The sequence below is a fragment of the Neopelma chrysocephalum genome, unplaced genomic scaffold (genome assembly GCF_003984885.1).
Source record: "Neopelma chrysocephalum unplaced genomic scaffold, ASM398488v2 Primary Assembly neopelma1_138, whole genome shotgun sequence".
Classification (NCBI taxonomy): domain Eukaryota; kingdom Metazoa; phylum Chordata; class Aves; order Passeriformes; family Pipridae; genus Neopelma; species Neopelma chrysocephalum.
The window spans coordinates 498,008-517,066 of NW_020897800.1; the positions used below are offsets into that span (position 1 = coordinate 498,008).

The 19,059-nt window shown below is 49.8% G+C and overlaps 1 protein-coding gene across 10 annotated transcripts in view; it reads right to left on the reverse strand.

Annotated features, from left to right (window-relative positions):
- CADM1 (cell adhesion molecule 1) overlaps positions 1-19,059 on the reverse strand; it is a 137,749-nt gene that overhangs the window by 19,226 nt on the left and 99,464 nt on the right. For 6 of the 10 annotated variants that reach the window (XM_027699536.1, XM_027699533.1, XM_027699534.1 and 3 more), the window contains exons 6-8: positions 12,117-12,216; positions 9,018-9,190; positions 5,241-5,312 (exon numbers count right to left, since the gene is read on the reverse strand). In XM_027699536.1, the coding sequence (XP_027555337.1) occupies positions 5,241-5,312; positions 9,018-9,190; positions 12,117-12,216 (345 nt within the window). The remainder of the gene's footprint in view (positions 1-5,240; positions 5,313-9,017; positions 9,191-12,116; positions 12,217-19,059) is intronic. The other 4 variants (XM_027699538.1, XM_027699537.1, XM_027699535.1 and 1 more) reach the window with 1 other exon arrangement.

The window sequence follows — 19,059 nt, forward strand, 5'->3', positions numbered from 1 at the left end:
ACCGACGTGGAATCTGCCAGCAAAGACAACTCAGAGGACACCCACGCTCCAGGCACTCCCCACCTCATCAGGCACACACACATACACACACACACTTACAAAATCACTGTGTGGAGGCAATCTGGGCAATATTTCCCTGAGTTACAAGCTCCATCGCTGAGCCTCCTCATTTTCTCAAATGGATTCTCTCCAACTTCAAACTGTTTGCAGAGTGTGACAGACCGGGCCCTTTAAACTCGGCCATAATTAGTCCACAGCCTCAAACAGAAACAGCACGATGGAGGAATATTAAAAGCCCAGCAGCAAAATTAAATTCCCCCAGTTGAATGCTGGAGCTGCAGTGCCGCAGCCTCGCGGAGGCACTTGGTGCTGAGGGACACACTGAGAATTACAGCAGCACATCCACAAAATAACAGCAAAAACACGCTGCTGCCTTTTAAATTCAAAAAGGCTTTAGCAAGTGTAGATATCTACTCAATATATTGCTTTTTAAATTGCTTTCTGAACTGAAACCAAAAGCCAATCTGATCCCTGACGCGTGGAACTCTTATTCTTCCCGATTTTCCAGACTACTTCACACGTGCTGACCAGGGCTAGTTTGAATTCCTGCACGTTGCTGTCTTCGCAGCAGCCTGAGGGACCAGCCTGCAGCGCTGCAAATGGGATTCTTGCTTTGGTTCAGGTCCTTGGGGAGAGTGAAAAGCCCTACAAAACCCTTCCTGGAGTTCCCATGGAACTCGCTTCTGTGGGACACCAGCAGAGACGTCACATCCCACAGCACATCCACCCTCCCCTCACCACGTGCTCCTCAGAAGGACGGACGGGGACAACCTTTGCATTCCAAAGCCCCACGGCCTGCTCCCTACAGCAGCTTGGGGCTGCACCGTGCCCTGGAGACAGCTTGATCTGCAGAGCAGATGTTTCACAGAAATCACCATGATCTGTATGGATCAAACCAAATTTTGGTTTGATTTCAATCCCAGGCTTGCACATGCCTCAGCCTCACGTTTCTGCCAAGCAAGATGATGGTTTGGGCACTGCTTATGCTGTGTCACTGTGGGTAAGGCCAGGTATGACAGTACCTGTCTACTACTAGCTGGATGTGGGACCCAAAAGACTGAATTTTATTTCCTTTTATTTCCTGTCCCAGACCTGTCAGCTCTGCCTTTAGCCCCTTTAATGCAGGCACATTCTGGATGAAAATGTCAGAAGAGCAGAGAATCATCTTTAAATGAACTTGACATTTTACCAGGGACAGGCAGAAGCTTCAACGTAAAGTGAAAGTTAAATAATAAATAATTTGGGGGAACAAATCCCTGGGCTGCGTCCCTGCACGGTGGTATCAAGCACCTGAACGTGTCACAGCCCGACAGCAGACCAGGAAAGCCGACAGCAAACTGGGAGCCCCGGAGCTCCCTCCCATGTGCTCATCTCCCTGTTTGCAGTGTGGGCACTGCCAGACCCCCGGGAAGGTGGGAGGCTATGGAAGAGTGCAGACCACCAGGCTGAAGCTGAACACCATCATCCATCTCTGATCTGACTGGGGAGCAAACGTGTTTCTCTTTTACAATTAAATTCCACGTCCCCACCTGCAGCACTCTCACGAAGCGACCAAGCTTCAGAGCTGATATCCCAACTCAGCATCAATTCCCAGCTCCTGCTTTGGAGCTCGCTGGCTCCTGCACACCTCCAAGCCAAACAGAGCTGGCTCCTGCTTGTACAAATGCTCAGCCTCAGGAAGGAACTCAGAGTGCTTACACAGCACAGGCTTGGTGCCTTCCAGATGTGTTCACTGGAGAGACTGGAGCACCTCTGGGAATTCTCAAGCTAAAACCGCTGCCCACAATGTTACAGCCCCTGAAAGACACAAACACACACTGCTCCAAGGGATCAGCGGGGTCCCTGGCATTCCAGGGAGGACACTGGGAGCCCCCAGCTTGTTGCTGCTGCTGCTGCCAAGGATGGAGAGCAGGGGCTTTGCAGGGTCAGCTGCTGGAAACACCGGCAACCTGCACACGTGTCACACCCCCAGGTCTACACCAAAAGTGCTGCCAGGGCACCTGTGTGATCCACCTGCAGAGAAAGCACGGGAAATGCCAACCTGCCCCTGCACATGGTGCCGTGGATCCCGGGAGGTGGATGTGCCAGGTGGGCCAGGCACAGCGAGGGGGCTGGGAAAGGCAGGAAAACGCTCCGTGCCGTGCCCCGAGATGAGGACTGGGCTGTGATTAAGGACCTTTATCTCCCAGGAAACAACAGCTGTCCAAGCCCAGCATTTCAAGGAGCGACTCCAGGGTAATTCAAATGATGCCGTTTGCTCTGCTGTATCGTATTGTACATCTTAATGAAGAAAGCCACAAGGACAATTTGAACTGATAAAAAAGGGCTCGGCAGCGATAACGGCTGAAACACCAAAGGATGGCCGGAATATCAATGGCATTGGAGGATACATGGAAAAGATCAAGCTGTCATGCAGAAAATCTTTTCAAGCACCTACACTGAAGTGACAGAGGGAAAGCTCTAAAGGTCGCAGTGTTTGGAAACTTCACCACTGCTCAGCTTGTCCTTCGCTGAAGAAAGCATCAGGTCAGCTTTCCAAGAGCTCCCCCAGAACCTCCCTGCACCAATAAATCAAAAGGACAACTTCCAAGGGCAGAATTTTCTATGGGCACTTGCTAGAAACTGCTTCAGTGCAGTCTCTCCCTGTTTTACTAAATTAAAGCGAGACTGCTGCTTTTCAGAACTACTCCGTGGCTTCAGGGGACATGAACTGGGCCAGGATTTTACTAGAACTAGGGGGAAAAAGGCAAAATAAAAAAGATTTCAAGCCCCCCTTATCCTAAGGATCGGATTCCACCAGGCTGGCCCCATATGCCTGGATTATCAGTGGTTCAGGGAACATCCCAGTGCCTCCCACTGCTCCTCTGTCACACAGGAAGAACAGCACAGTGTTTGGGTGAGGATGGGAATTAAGGTATCAGCTGTCTCCTGAGGCTTTAAAAAGTGTTCTGACACTACTCTGCTATGTAATTCTAGAGATTATGTTAATTTGACCTCATTTTTTCCAGCTACAAAGTCTCTTAACTATTGAAGGGCAGAAGTCGGTGCCACTCCACTCTGCCTGGGTGCTGGCTGGAGAAGACACACATACACATCTCTGCATGATGGAGGGAGGTCAAGTCTTGGCTGCTCTGTGTGGGAAAAGCATACTGAACTCACAGGCAGAGGATGGGAAGACACACATCAAGAAGAGTCAGTGACAGGGAAGGAAAAAAAAACTTCTCTTATCAGCATTAATCTTCTTCCGGCATATCACAAGCAGGAACTGCTGGAATCAGGGAGCAATATCACATTTTCATTACATTTCCAGCCTCCTCAGCAGTTCAGAGCCAACACAGAAAGACATCAAGGAGGTGATGGAGACACACTGGGTTCTGCCTCAGAGTCTGAGATCCTCTACCACTGCAAACAAAGGTGAGAGAATGACATTGGACAGCCCCGCGCTCCTGACCCTGGGGACCTCTGCCAGGCTAAGGACACAGCCACTTCCAACTGCAAGAACCACCCTCCCCTTCTTATTTTCAATAAGAAAACTACCACAGAGGAGAGCCCTACTGAACATCCACAGACCAGCTGTAGCACTTGCAGCAGGAGAGCAAACCACCAAACCACTACTCATTGTGAAAACCAACCATGGCTTGGAAGCCTGACACAGCAGGTGAGGGCAGGTGAGGACAGCGTGGGCTTGGGAAGGCAGTGCTGGAACAATCCCTAAAAGGACAGGCTGATAACAACCCCGTTCCCAGGAAAAGGACAGCTGTTAACTTTTGCAGGCACAGAGATTAACTTCAGGGGTTATCCAAGCATCAGGACACACTGTTCCTTTCAGCCTTCCAAAATTCACTGGAAGCACGAGCAATTACCATCAAACCAGAGAAACCTGTGCACACATCCACGTGCAGCCTGTGGAGACACACGGGCCGAGCTCCTCTGCAAAGGGGCTCTTAGGGAGGCTTTGAGAAAGCCCCAACCTCCTCTGAAACGAAAGCTGGTTAAAGTCTAGAAATCAAAAACACGGAAAACAGGAGGGCGTTCACGGCAGAGCGTCCCAAGCATCCAGAGCGGGGTGCCTGGAGCCGGGGCTATCGGAAAGCACCTGGAGGGAGGAAGCAGAGCGTGGCAAGGTCTGGCAGCGCGATGGTTGATGCCGGCGCGTTAAGGCACGTTGGGAGAGAGGCTTCGCCTGCGGGGCCCGGCTGGGGTGCAAAAAACCTCGAAAGGAAAGAAGCCACGAAACGCCCCGGGCAGGACGGTGAGAGTCGGCTGAGCGGCGTCATAAAAGCAAATAAAACGTGAAGGCATTTACACAGGGGATGGTTTACAGCAACAGTAAACGTTGTGCCATTAGCTATTCAATGGTCCATCCTCACCTGCCGTTTGTCACCTCTGCCTCAAAAAAAAAACCCCCAAAACAACCCACGAGAAGCAGCGAGAAAAAGCAAAAGCAGCGGTTGGAATAGGAAAGGTCAGAGAAATGACAATGTGAATGGTTACAAATAAATCAGAAAGGTTTTCCTGATGGGTGAGGAGTCGGGTCTGGTGAGGAGGTATGAGGATGTGTCAGAGAGAGGTGTCATGATCTTGCTGGTTGTTTTTATTCATCTTTTCTCGCAAGACAGGGAAAATCTCACAGGCTGAAAGGCAGCTCCTCAAAAAGGGGCCAATGGACGGCGCTCACTCAATAAAAACAACTGGTGGAATTCCCTTTTCTGGGACAGTGAGGGAGAGGCTTATCACAGAGAGAGACCAACACCCTGGCATGAGAAAAAACATCTCGAGTCACATCAGGCGAATTAAATTGCTGAAGATCAAACTTTCTGCTATAAATTGCTCAGAAATTGATACTGATGGGGTGGAGGCTGAAACAACTGCCTGTGTTAAGTGAGCTCTAAGGCTGTTTGCATCCTGCATGTGAAGTACCCAATATCGGCCACTGAATTAATCCTGGTAACTGAATTAATTGCTCTTCCTGCCATGACAATTCCCACATTTCAGAAACACCCACGGCAAGGACCGTCCGACACGTCGAGCTGCCAGACCAGAGCCTGTGCCATGGGCGTGTTTGAGGGGAAAAAATACTGCAATGGTTTGTTGTTTTTCCCCAGGCTTCATACTCTGCTTATATACATAAAAGACAATAAACATTCAGGACATTTCCAATGGTTATGAAGGTACCGTACCTGTGATGGTGGTAGGGATGGTGGTGGTAGTGGTGGTGGTTGTTGTGGGAGGAGGGATAGTTGTGGGGGGATCTGGATAAAATATAAAAAGGAAAATAATAAAAAAGCAAATTAAGAAAAAAAACAAGCAGAACACAACAGTGGTCAATTGTGATCAGAGGAAAACAAGGACGCTAAGAAGCAGCGCGGGGGTTGGGGGCCTTTCCTTGGCTAAATCCCGGGGGAGAGCCCGGCAGTGCAGGGACAGTGGGGGCAGATTCTCCACCTTGGGAGCTGCACCCACGCCTGCTCCAGCTGGAGAACCTGGCCCCAACCTCTCCCCCTTTCTGCCTTCTACAGTGCTAAAAAAAATAAATAAAACCCAGCATAAAATTAGTCAATGAGAGAGAGAAATGGAATGGGAGAGGCATAAGGAAAATAAACTGCACGCTTTCCACAACAAAAAGAACAGTTTGCACATACAAGGAGAGACACGGTGGTGCTTTGGTGGTTGTCTACGGATACATTTGCAAATTCAGGTGGGAGGGTTGTGAGAGGGGCCCCGCTGTGCTTCACAGCCTAAACATTAACAGCAATGAACAGATCCCACTGTCTTCCCAGGGCCATGAACCCCACTGCTCTTCCTCTACGAACACACGGCAGCAGGATGTTAAAAACTACTTCAAAGATGGGAACGAATGCAGAGAAATGACAACAGCACTGAATATCTATGTCCAGGTATGAGGAATTCCACCAAGGTCTTTTAATTAAAAAAAAGTCGATATTTTTCTGACAATATCAGTTGCACACTCTTGTTTTTGCTACTAGGGCATCGTTAATGAGATGTTTCTCTCTGTGACCATTTCTCAGACGGACCGGACCTGTTGAGATTCAAACCCTGCTGCTCTTTATGGTATTGATGTTACATACAGGGGCACATCCTCATCAAAACTATCGGGCAGGAGAAGGTAGATATGAGAAGATGTAAAAGAAAAAAATATGTATCAATGCCTAGATGATCAAACTGAATGTGCTAAGTAGTCAGGAAGACTTTGAACTATGGATTCATTCGGCAATAATAGAGCATGAAACCTTTCATGGGTTTTTGATTTTAGGTTTCCTCCGTAGCACGTCAACTATTCCTCACTAATACATCTGCTACTCTTTTATCTCCGAGTGAGCTCTCTCAGATCCCCTAATTAAGATATCTGAACTTTAATTATATGCTACTTCTTTATTATATTCCACCCAGCTTCCCGAAAGTTAAGGAACGTCACCTTGGAGCTCGCTGTGTTATGAGCTGTCACTGTCCTTCCCTATATCCCAAGGATCCCAGCCCCTGTGCTCATGGCAGGGCACTTCTCACTCACTCCTGATCCATACAGCAGGTCGGGAGTGGTGGGGACCCTCACAGCCAGTGGGACTGAGGGAAGAGCCCTTGGACACACACCCACCGGCACGGGACAGGCTGTGCCACGGGCTCTTCCTCCATAAAAGCAAAATAACAAGCTGGTGTGCTAATGGTGCTGAAAGTTTCTATCAAATGTGTCTGCCCACAGGGAGGAAAAGCGTGAATTTTAGACATAAACACGTCTTCAGTGTGTGTGATGTGTTTAGACATCCCCACCCCACGTGGGCAGCTGCCGAGGTGTTGGGCACAGCTCAGCAGCGGCTGCTGGGAGCCACTTGCATTTCAAACCACTGACCTGCAGAGGTGTCCCTTTGGAACAGGACTACCTGAACCCCGACCCTCCTGGAGCTGTGCCAGACCCTGTTCTGTGACACCCTGGGCGTGGAGTGTCTGTAACCCCACAGTTCCCACACTGAGGTGACTTGGGGAGCTCTGCACAGACGAGTGGCCGGAGCTGGCCCTTGGTGAGGCACATCCTGCCCCAACACTCACACAGCACCCACAGAGATGTGGCTGCAGGGACACAGAGCCCAGTGCTTCTGTGCAAATTGCTGCTGGGGGTGGGGAAGGGAGCCAAGGGCTGGAGGCACAGGAGCTCCATGGCTGAGTGGGGTGAGACCAGCACGCTGAACTTCCCCTCAGCAGCAGCTCGAGCTGGGCTCTGTGCCAGGAGGATTCAGCTGATGACCACTCCCTCCCCCACTTTGGACTTCTTCCTTTTAAATTAAGGGTTAAAAGGATTCCTTATGCTGTCCAGAGTGCCAGATCCTACAGGGGTGCTCCCAAACATGCAGGAACTGGAGGTGATGGGGAGCTAAACCCTTCTCTGCCCACGAGCAGCCCTCTCCTATGCAGCCAACACGTCTGCCAGATCCCTGAGCTACAGCCCCTGGGTCTCCATCCCCTGGGAACTTGCATCTCCTCCAAAGTAATGCTGTCTTGGGTCTCCTCCCATGGATTTAATCCCAAGAGGGAGCAGCCCTGAGGAAGTCCTGTGTTGTGTGTTCTTGCCCCCACCCAAAGTGCAGAGTAATTACCACATGCAAGAGTTACCACAAGCTCTAAACTCCAGGTCAGCAACCTGGGGAGGTTCATCCAGCCCTCCCTTGGCCTAGGACGGGTATGTAGAACTACATAAGGAGGGAAACCTCCTGCCCCACAGCTGCTTTATGGCTGCAGCTTTCATGGCTTTCATCTCACGGGGGGACTGCCTGTGCCCTATTCCAACTGCTTTCCTCTCCACAACACTGCTTGTTTCTTTAAACACTGATGTAAATGAGGGTTTTTTTATATATTGTGAGCATGCAAATTATCAATCATAAATGCATATCTGACTTAATTTTGTAAACTGTAGTTTTGTGGAGTGAGAGACACTAGAAAAACTACCCGTATGATGGGGCACGTGAGTTTTACATCAGCTGAAAGCTGTTGCTTTGGTATTATCTCAAGTCTTTGGGCAAGTTTCTTTTTTGCTCCTGTGGAGGTGGCGTTTGGAGAGGTGTGGGAGGTTCTCTACTGTTTGACTGGATCAGAGCAACTACTAGAGAGCCTGGACTGCAGAGCTTCGGGCGGCTGCTGCACAGAACAAACTTCAAACAAAGTTACTGTCCCATCCGAGTGGAACTGTAGCATTGTTCAGGTTGGAAAAGACCTTTAAGATCATGAAGTCCAACACCCACCACGAGCTCAGCCCAGCCACACACAGCCACTCTTAACAGAGGAAGTTTAAATATGTAGCCTAAGGGAACAGCTCATCATTAAAGCAGGGAATTGCTCTGCCAGTGCCTCCTGAATCTCCATTCCATGCAGTGCCTCGTGGCAGGAGCACGAGGTTTACAGCAATGCCAGAGTAACGCAGAGGAACCGAAGAATTAAAGCAGGTACTTAATAGCACTTTAAAAGATGCTGAGGCATGTTTTAGTGGCTGCCCAGCTGCACAGACAGGCTTAAGGCACCTCATCCTTCCAGTTTATTTACTGGTTTGTAATTGTCTGGGAACGCTGGTTGATTCCTGGGTAATTTAAATTGCTACTGGAAGGCTCAGAACCCTCTGGACCGTTGCTCAAGCCACTGGAAGCGTTACCAAAAGGACAAGGAATTATTGGACAAGTCCTAGAACTGCACAGCTCTCGCCATGCCCCTGCTCTGGCTTTTCCTTCTCCCTGACAGCAGAGGTGTGCCAGGGCCAGCCCCGAGCCGGGACAGGCTCTGAGCCCCCGCAGCACCCCCGGGGGGGTTCCCAGCCCTGCCCCAGCCCGGCACAGCATCGGGATCTGCCTGCAAACCTGGCACCAAGCAAAGGTTAAGTTCTGTCACAGCTTCCCGAGCAGGGCATGTTGCAATCACGGGTAAACAGGTCTAGAAGAACGGTGGTTTTTCTCACGTACCGTATACAAACAGCATGTAATCCGCATGTGATTTCCCCACCGCGTTGGAAGCCTCACAGCGGTATGTACCATTATCTGTTTTGTTTAGGTTACTAATGAGAAGGTTTGAACCAGACACTACAACGTGTTGAGGCATCTCATCATCTACTCTTAACCACCTCATGTCCGTAGGCCTACAGAGGAGGGAGAAAAAGAAACAGTCACATTACTATTTTCCTATGGTCAAGATGGCATCTTCAATAGTTCATCCACAGACAGAAAGCCCAAACCAAGAAAAACTGTAAAGAAACAACACATACTTTTTTGCACTACTCAAGCCCAGATGCTGTCGGGCTTCCTCAATTTAAATTTATTTTAACCCAACAGGAAACTGTATCCAGACCTTAAATTTTCTGAAAACACTAATGCAAGCAGGAAGAAAGTTCATTAGTGGTTAATCATTCGCTTACTCAGCAAACCTGAAAGCTCTGAGGCTACAGACTGTGTGCATCCACGGGGTGCTCTGAGGGCAGAGCTGGACAGCAGAACAAGTACCATTTTGTCACATTTGAACCCTTCCACAAGTGCTGTGATGGACCTGGTAACATCAGTGGGGGAGTCCCAGCCCTCCTCCTCTCCCCCAACCCCCCTGGCAGCCCCTTCCTGCACCCCCAGGCAGATGGAACCCATGTGAGCAGTGGGTCTGCATTGTTCAGGGAATGAAATGAGCCTCGTTTGTTAGAGCTGGTAAAGAACACGAGTGCTGAGGGGCTTGGGGGGGTCTTTTTAGTTTGTGGGTTTTTTTTTAAAGTTGTTATTATTATGTCTTTAAGCAGCAGTAAGGGGACAGATCAGCTCTTCCCCAGAAAGAAAAATCCAGCATCCTTCAGGCCACTCAACAGTGAGCTCTTAAAGGGGAGTCTCCTGCAGCACATCTCTCAGCCCACCTGGCTCCAAGGGTGCCAAGTGGGACCTCATGCTGCCAAAGGTATCCTACAGCTTGGCCTTCTCCCAGGGTCCAAAGGGCAGGTGAATCCCATGACACAGAAGATCTTGAAGGTCCAACATCCCAGCCATGCTCCCGGATGGATCCAGCACTGAGCAAACCTGTCTCAGCATCATCTGACTCTGGTTCTGGACACAGGCCCTGCCCTTCAACCCTGAGACCAGCTCAGCTGGTTAGAGCATGGTGCTAATAATGCCAAGATTGTGAGTCTGATCCCTGTACAGGCCATTCACTGCATGATCCTTGTGGGTTCCTTCCAACTCACAATATTCTGTGATTCTCATTTCTTTGCTACTGCACCATTGGCACACCAGCCATGGTGTGGGCAGCAGAGGCTCCCGAGAGAGCCCAAATGCAGTTTAACCTCAATATGGGTGGGAAGGGTTTGGATGCTCCTGGCCATGGATTTCAAAAGGCTCTTTGCACTGCAGAGTCCCCAGGTTTCCCAGCTGGTACATGATGCAGCAGCTCCTGCTCAGAGCTGTGTTTCCCTGGATGCCCCACAAGTGACCATTTCAGCATCCTCCTCCTTTTGTCATAGTCTTGGGGGGTTGTGTCTAATCTAACAAAATACCTGTATTAATGCCAAATAGAAATTTCTCCTCTCTGGTCTTTTTTTCCTGAGCTTCCCTCCGCCAACATTTACGTTGCCAAATTTTGCAGAGAAGTTGTTTTATTTAACTGGAGAGACCTCCCCCTTCCTCTGAAACCTCTGTAAAAGATTTCATTAAATCTCTTTGTCTTAAAAACATGAAGCTGAACCCAGCCCATTATTTTACTGTATATTTTCTTAGCTTTGGGAGACCCAGATGGGGTGACCTAGAGAAGCCAATTCCCAGCACATCACCAGCATCACGTAACGAGCTGTGGAGGCTGCCGGGGAGGTGTGTCTGTCCTATTTAACATGGGAATGTCTCACTCACAGCCTGGAAGAAAAAAGTGTAGAGAAGCCTGTTCATGAGATTCCCAGTTGATAGCAAATGGGAGGCACTGCAGGCACCCATGGGAGCAGGAATGCAAAGGGGCTTGGCAGGCTCTGAGCAGGGAATAGCTATTAAATGGAATTCAGCAGGGACGTGCCAGTCTCTGATGGACGGGGAAGGAAGTGGCCTTGTGCCAAACAGAAGAAACTGGGAAGTGGGAATCAAGAAAATACTGTGGGAATCAAGAAAATACTGTGGGAGGGGAGGTAGGCTACCAGGGAGGATGAGGGCAGCCTGAGCCTCCTCGGTGCTGGGTGCTCACCCTGCCTGTGTGGCCGAGCTGGGTGGGTCCAGCTCCCTACGCCCGCCGTGATGCCCCAGCTCTGGGCACGCTACCAAGGAGGCACTGACAGATCCCAGGGATGTTTGCAGAAGTCTTATGGACATGATGAAAATAAAGAAGGATAGTAAATAATTGACAGCCATAAATCCAAGTGGAAGAGAAAGTATTTTAAAAAAAATAAAGCCGACAAAACTTAAATTAGAACAGCAATGAAAGTGTGGGAGAAAATCTACCCTCCCTTGCCAGGATTTTTCTGATGCATGAATTTCTTCAACTGCCTAAGAATGCCTCAAGGGCTTGGCAAGAAGAGGAGAGAGAATAAAACTTGAGTTCCATAAAAACCACACAGGGCACCAAAAGGGAGGAAAACCATCACACAGTCAGTACAAGCAGAAGGACAGACTGCCTTACCTGAGGATCCATCCCACTTCCCCAAGGGCTCAGTGCTGTGGTGACCTCCACAGGCCTCAGCAGCAGCCTCTGACCTCGCTTTTGCAGATTAACTGAACCCAAGATTAATTGCAGATTAATGCCACCCAAGCCATTCCCTGGGGGAAGAGGTGTCCTGTTGGGAGCCTTTCCCTTCTGCACCTGAGGGCTGCTGTGCGGTGCCGGGAAGAGCTCTCCTAGGAGCTCTTCCAGTGGGAATCCCCTGGCCATTAGGTACACAGGAATAAATGCAAATAAACCCAGATGTCTTTAGTGCACAGCAGATGCTCAGGTGCAGAAAGTGTCCCTCCTTCACTCTGGGACATTGTCTTTGCAGCAGAGAATGGCAGCAGCACCAGCGGCCGCGCGACGCCCCATCATCGCCACCCTGCACCGCCCCGGGGAAGGGTCCAACTTACTGTGGCTTTCCAAAGGCTGTGCACGTCAGCTCCAGCGGCTCCCCTTCTCTCGTCAGGCCTTGCAAGGGGTAATTCTGAGAAACCCGCACTTGAGGCTTATCTGCAGGACACAAAACATGGCTCTGTGAGCCCTCCTGGGTCACGCCGGGGCCGCCGCCGCTCCCCCTCGCCCGCTCTGTGCCGGCAGCAGGAGAAGGTGAAGCTGGCGGCGCCTCGGATCCCACCACGGCTCTTCCCAGGAAAGACAGTTTGCCGCACACTTTATCTGTGAACTCGCTCGAGCTAAAAGGAACTCGTTTGCCTTCACGCTGAGGTGAAGCCGGAGAGACCCGCGGTGCCCGGAACTGACAGGTTCTGTGGTGTGTCGGCGATTCTGGCACCACAGCACCCGGAGCCCGCGGGTGTGAATACGCTGGGCTGGACAAGAGATGCTTGTTAGATACACAAACAGAGTCACAGCCGCTGCTGCCTCTGCGTAAACAACAGGATGTTGTATTTTGTCCAGACGAAGCTCCTCTAAATCCTACAACAAACAGAGAATTAAAGCACGGACAGTTAGGGAGCCAACTCAAAAGCACTTTAGTAAGACCCTGCAGGGAAAAAAAAAGAGCCAAACCGCAAACCTAGAGTCCACAATTAAAAAATTCATTACCTCCCACAACTGAAACAGAGATTAAAAACGCAATCTGAGCTGTAGCTAAAACGTTATCAGCGCAGGAAATCAATTCAAGGCTACAAGTGCCATTAAGCCATAGATATTTTTCAGGAATTTACTCAACTGTAAGGAACAAAGGAAGGCAAAAAATCAGTATGCATAAAGGTTGAAACCATTTAAATGTTTCTATTTCCTTTGAGAGTAACTGCTACCCAAAATATTGGCTGGCTGCATTTTATTAACTGTGTTTAACTCATTAACATGCCTCCTATGGAATAATAGAGATTAGGAAAAAAACCCTGCGTGTCAGGATTTAACCAATTTAAACTCTCATAATTTTCAGTAATGGAATAAGCTACACGAGTAAATCCTCTCCCGAGATGACTCCACCACAACATTCCATCAGCTAATCCCCGTTACAGATGCTCCTCTCAGCTCTGGAACCGGGGTGTCCCTGCAGGCTGGGGGCGGCGGCGACGCTTCGGGGTGACACCAGCCCCGAGGGCAAGTCCCAATCCCACGGGAAACGGGGCAGCCTTGGCATGCTGGAAACTGCGCTCCAGCCCTGGCAGGGATGTGGCAGCAGCACTGCACAAGGAGCAGGGGAGGACGAGTCCAGCCCGGCGTTACACAGCCCGTAAATCACCTGCCGCATCCCCAATGCCGCGCTCGGGCTCAGCCACTCCCGGCCACCATTCCCACCCCCAGCCATCTGCTCCCCTCTCACCATGTGCTTTGCAGCAGCACCACCAGCCCATGCCAGGAGATGGATGCTGTTATATCCATGCCGTGGAAGGAGCAGGAAACCTTCCAGTTTACCCGGCACATAGGGAATGCAGCTGGGGAAGCTCTGTGCTTGCCTTTGCAGTTTGCCTCTCCTGCTGCTCCCATCCCCTTTCCATTAGCTAAGTTTTAGTATTTCTAATGAGTTGTTTACAACTGACAATTGCTTATGGAAATCAGGAGGAATACACTGTACTCCTTGCTGTATGAAGAAGGAACTGCCAACTCTGTGAGCTCCCACCAAGCCAGGTGAGCCCTTCCACTGTCACTTTCCAGCCCCACAGGCTTCACTAAACCAACAGTGGCAGCGATGTGGACCTGTCCCATTTGGATCTGGGCAACATCAAGGTGTCACCTGTAACAGAAATCTGGATCTATCAGCACATGTGCCCACACTGGTGAAGCCAAGAGCTTCCCAACAGTTATCACAGCAAACGTCTCTCCCAAGCAGGGACTTGCCAGCACACCAGGAATTACAGCAGGCACTTAGGAAAACGTTTCCCGAGCCTGAAGGACTCGGAGGGATGGGTGGGCACCCTGCAGAACCAGCTGGCATTAGGCTCATTGCATGCAAAAAAAAAAATCCCACCCATGAATCTGGAGGGGTAGTGGTGTCTTTCTTCCCTTTGTTTAAGGACGTGCCTTTCCACAGCCTTAAACTCTACTTCCACTGCTCACACCCTGAGTGTATTTCCCTCGGATTATGGACTCGGAGTGCAGCTCTGTGAAATGCCGAGTGCTGTGGGACCCCCAGCCCGGCTCTGCACAGGACTGTGACATTTACAGCACACACAGGCAGAGCCCTGATGGTTCCAGTGCCTGGACCAGCCGTTTGCCGCCGCTCTGTTAGAAGGGCCCCGTTCCAGCAGCAACATCTGTGGCTGCATAACGTGGGGCAACAACTATCTCAGGTTGTGACACAGGATGCAAGGCAAGAAGTGGCAGTTTTGACCACCAAGTGCATTCCACCAACCCAAATTCTTCAACTTGGAACTTCATCACACCACACCACTGGATTTCTGCATAAAAATAAACACTTGCATCTATGCACCCAAAGCCCCTGTGTGCTCCACGGCAGCCAATTAGACCCAACAACTCACAGCTATTTCCTACTACGCCTCTTTCTAGCGGCTTAAAAAAAACAGCCTCGTAATTTAATAAGGCACCTTTATTAAGCTAAATTCATTCAAAAGCTCAGAGTGATATACAAGGTTAAATACCAGTCGTCTAAAGGTTACGCTGTAGCAGCAACCAATTTGAAAAACTTATTACAAAGCCATTCTGCATTTGATGAGATTTCTTGCACAACAGGAGAGGCGTGTGCCTGAGCACCGGGGACCACTGGGGAATGCAACACCCCCCCAGAGGGACCACGCACCCCAAAATCCTCCTTCTCCCCTCAGGATGCCACTGGCCACCCCAGGCTGCACCCACTGACCTTCACAGCTTTCAAACTCCATGGTGGGGAATTTACCAAACCACTCCAGTTATTCTGCATTTGTCCCACTTCTTCCATTTTTAGCTGCTCACCCTGTTTCTGCACCATCAGCAAAGATTATTAACAGCGACTTTTTAAGAACTTCAAATACTTCAACCGAACAGCATCAGGCCAAGCACCCAGGCCCCTGAGTTCCCTCTAAAAATACCAGCACTGCTGATTACTCCCTAATGACTATACTTTGAGATCTGCCAGTTAGTGATTTCTTAATCCATTTAAACATGTGCTTCATCGATAATGCTTAGATGTCATTAATCAGCCGAGATAAAACGTTACACTGAGTTTGGGCCCTTACAAAAGCCTAAGCCTATTATTTCCACCCGTTTCCTTTCATCAGGCCAACTCACGATCTTGTAGGTAGGTGAGCTCACCGCCCCCAAGCCTGGCAGCAAGAGGATTTGGCAGAGCTGGCCCCTCACGTGCCTGGGGTACCACGGTGCTCCGGCTGGCACAGCCACGGGACCCTCGCTGACCACCAGACAATGTGCTCCCTGCTGAGGCTGGAGACAGCCAAAAAAAGGCTTCTTCCCAAGTGCTGCTTTGGGAAACCAGCACAGAGTGTCTTCAGCAGTGCCGGACCCTCACCAACAGAGAAACCTGCAACAAGGACTCTGTCAGGGATTCAGAGGAACAGGCTCTGGCCTGCACTGAGAGATGAGGTGCCGGGTCCAACTTTAAAATCTGTTTTCTGACCCATGTACGAATTGCTGACGTGCCTCTGGCAAACCCGGTGCCAGATGGGATCCCTGGGAGCACCATCCGCGGGCCAAGCCGTGTTCCTGCCCACTGGAGGTAATTCCAGCCCCAGCATTTCCCAGATAATACTTTACACATCTCCCTTCAGGTGGGCACTGCTTTGTCCAGTTCCTCATCCCTGCTCTGTTCTGTGTCCAAAGGAGCTACTCAAAAACCTGACTTCTGGAAGCCTCTGATCTCACCCAGGGCAGAGCAGGAGGAATGTGGTCTCCAATGCTAAAAGAAATCAGCAAAGTTAAGGTGATCTGCAGGTGTAAACACGACGGCCACCTTTATTCCAGATTCCAGCGGGGATGCTCATCAGGAATGCGCCCTGCGTCAGAGCCAGCCCAGCCCAGCAATCCCCTGCCTGCTCCTCACCTCTGACAAGGACGAGAGGCTGCACTGCTGATTTTCAGCCAAAATACAGAAATCTATCCAATAAATAGACCCCGTGTTTGAAATAAGGAACGAGCGCAGGACCGGCAGGTCACAACTTGTCTGGAGGAGCCTGTCAGCCCCAAACACGACTCCGCAAAATTCACCCTCAACAAAAGCAATTTAATCACTTTGCTTGTCGTGGAAAAGGAATGCCAGAGCCCGACAGGCGTTTTGGGGATAAGCACTTCTCTTTTAAATATTTAAGCACATGCTGCTGCTTAATGCCTGCGAATGGCAGAGCCCTGTCCGCCCCACACGCTCCCAACAACATTCCTCCGAGAAAACCTTATTAATGAGCTCGCAAACGAGCACCCAACTGGGAAATGTCACAAACAAGAGTGGCTAATGCCCCAGAAAATCAAATAACTGAACACTCGGCTGATTGTGGTGCTTTTCATATTCACTAAAAGAAAAAAAAAATAGCTTTAAATCAAAGTTTTCTGAAGGGGTCAACACCTCGCTGAACAAAACAACTCATTTATTCACTTTTAGCGATCTCCAGATGATAAATTACATTGATGTTAATCACTTCACTGCATACTATGCAATTAATATTTGCGCTGGATGGAAATGTAAGGATTAGTGGAGATGCGGCAGCAAATGTATGCGGCCGATTTTAAACATAATTGGGCACAAAAAGTTCTTCCATTGCAACAGCAGAGGCTGTAACAGACTCCATCAGGGCAGACTTTAAAAGTACATGTGTAAATATTATAAAAATGAATGCATGATTAATTATAACTTCAGAAAAGCACAAAAAGCCAACCCAGAGAAAAGGCCAAATCAAGGCTTTGACACTCACTTCCAGCACCACGTAATGAGAGAAGGAAACGCACTGCAAGGGCTCAACTCAAAACGTCTCCCAGAATATCTGGTTCCATTCAATTCCTTAATGATATTTTAATGCATTTTGTTGCTTCATTTCCTTTCTAAAATTACACCCAACACACTGGTCTCCCATCGCTCACTGACGGATCTGAGCCACAAAAAGAGAGTGGCTGCAGCCAGAACTGGGGATGTTTCCACACCAGTGCCACAGATTGTGGCTCCCATGGCAGGGCTGTGGCTGTTCATCAGGTATGGAAGTGTTGTGGCCACTGCAAATACACACCAGCCTTGGTCACACCCTGTTCTCTTTCGAGGAGTGTTACCAGGAGGGTTTCACGCACATTATGGTGCATGTTTGCAGAGCCTTCTGAACAATAACACACCCTACATCCACGTGGAAACATTTATCCTTAACTTCACCACAGGCCAGGCTGTGGCAACAAATGGCTTAGTCAAGGAGTAGGGCGAGTTAATACCCAGCACTGCTGTTTTCTGCCTTTTTCTTGGAAAATAAACCCCACAACTTTTGAGTTGCACCTTAAAAAAAAAATCTCTCCCTACTCTGAAATTTAGTCAGACAAAAAACACCTCATTATCTGAGCAGGCTCCATCCATCATCCTCCTGTCCTTCCCCAACACATTTCATGCTCCACTTGGATACATTAAATGTAGAGAAATACAGACTACTGAGAAAAGCATTTTCCTGTGCCCTGCTGATGTTCTGAAGGGGCGGATCTGCTGTGCCTGGGGGGGGGCAGGCAGGATTTGTGGGGAGGGGATGTCAGAGCAGAGAGCTGAACAGGCAGCCCAGCTCACTGACCTGAGCCATGCCACTCCAGCTGCAAGGAAAGCAGCAACATCCACCCAGGATGAGCAAGGAATTCCAGCTGCCACTGCTGCAGAGAGCTGGTAGCTGGGTGCCTGCAAGGTAATGTCCTGCTCAGTGGAAGGGCATGGACAGCAGCTGGAGGAGCATCCTCTGCTTGCACTGCACATCCCACATCTGAAAAGCAGCTGAGAATGAACGAGTCAGGCCTGGTTGTGAGAGCCCCAGTTCTCCCAGAGGCCGAGCCCACCTCCATGGGAACACGGATGGAGACACCTGTCCACAAGAACAAGAAGCTCCTCCTCCAGCCACACTCTCCCACTGCCCTGTGCATCATCGTCTCGAGCCAGGGAAAGCTCAAGGGTAAGAGTTTGCTCTGGAACTGCCTTTTCCTCAGGTTCAGGCCCCTCAGCAGGTCTGACATGCAGGTGTCTGGCTGTGCTCCAGTCCCAGAGCTGTTAATTGTCAGAGCTGCGAGGTCACAGCGTGTGACCCGTTCCTGGGCTGGGGCTGTTCCGCAGCATCTGCTGCTGCCACGGCAGGAACGGGCCGGGCCAACGGGGTCAGCTCCCAATATCTGAACATAATTGCTTTGAACAGGCTCAGAGTGTAATTCACAACATAAAACCAAACCTGTCTGAACACCCTGCTCGTCTCTGTTCCCTCCTGAGGAGGCTCCATGCCTCATTTCCCCGGACAGCTCTGGAACAGCCCAAGGGGAGGATAAAAATCGGTGCTAAAGGCAGAAACCTGAGCAGGGGATGCAGCAGGACCTCCAGTGTGGGAGCTGAAGGCTGCAGGTGTCTGTAGGACACCCAAAGAACTGTGCTTTAGGGGTGCTTTGCCTGCATTGCACAGGGAAGCCCCAAAGGCTGCAAACCAAAGTGGCCAAGGAGGGATTTATCTGAGGAAGAAGAGAAAAAATACTTTTTTTTTTCTTTTTTCTTTTTTTTTTTTCAAAAACAGCTGCCCTCTTCTATGCCACCAAACCATCACGATTTCAGAGGAAATCCTTCCTTGCTTCTGAAAGGAAGCCTCAAGGTTGTCTGATGCCCTTTCAACCCAGAGAGGTTCCAATCCCTCCTCAGAACAGGGCAGATGGGATTTTTTTGCTCTTCCCCGTTAAGTATTTGATCAAGCCTCACAAAGGTGCTAATGTATTATTAAAGCTAATGGA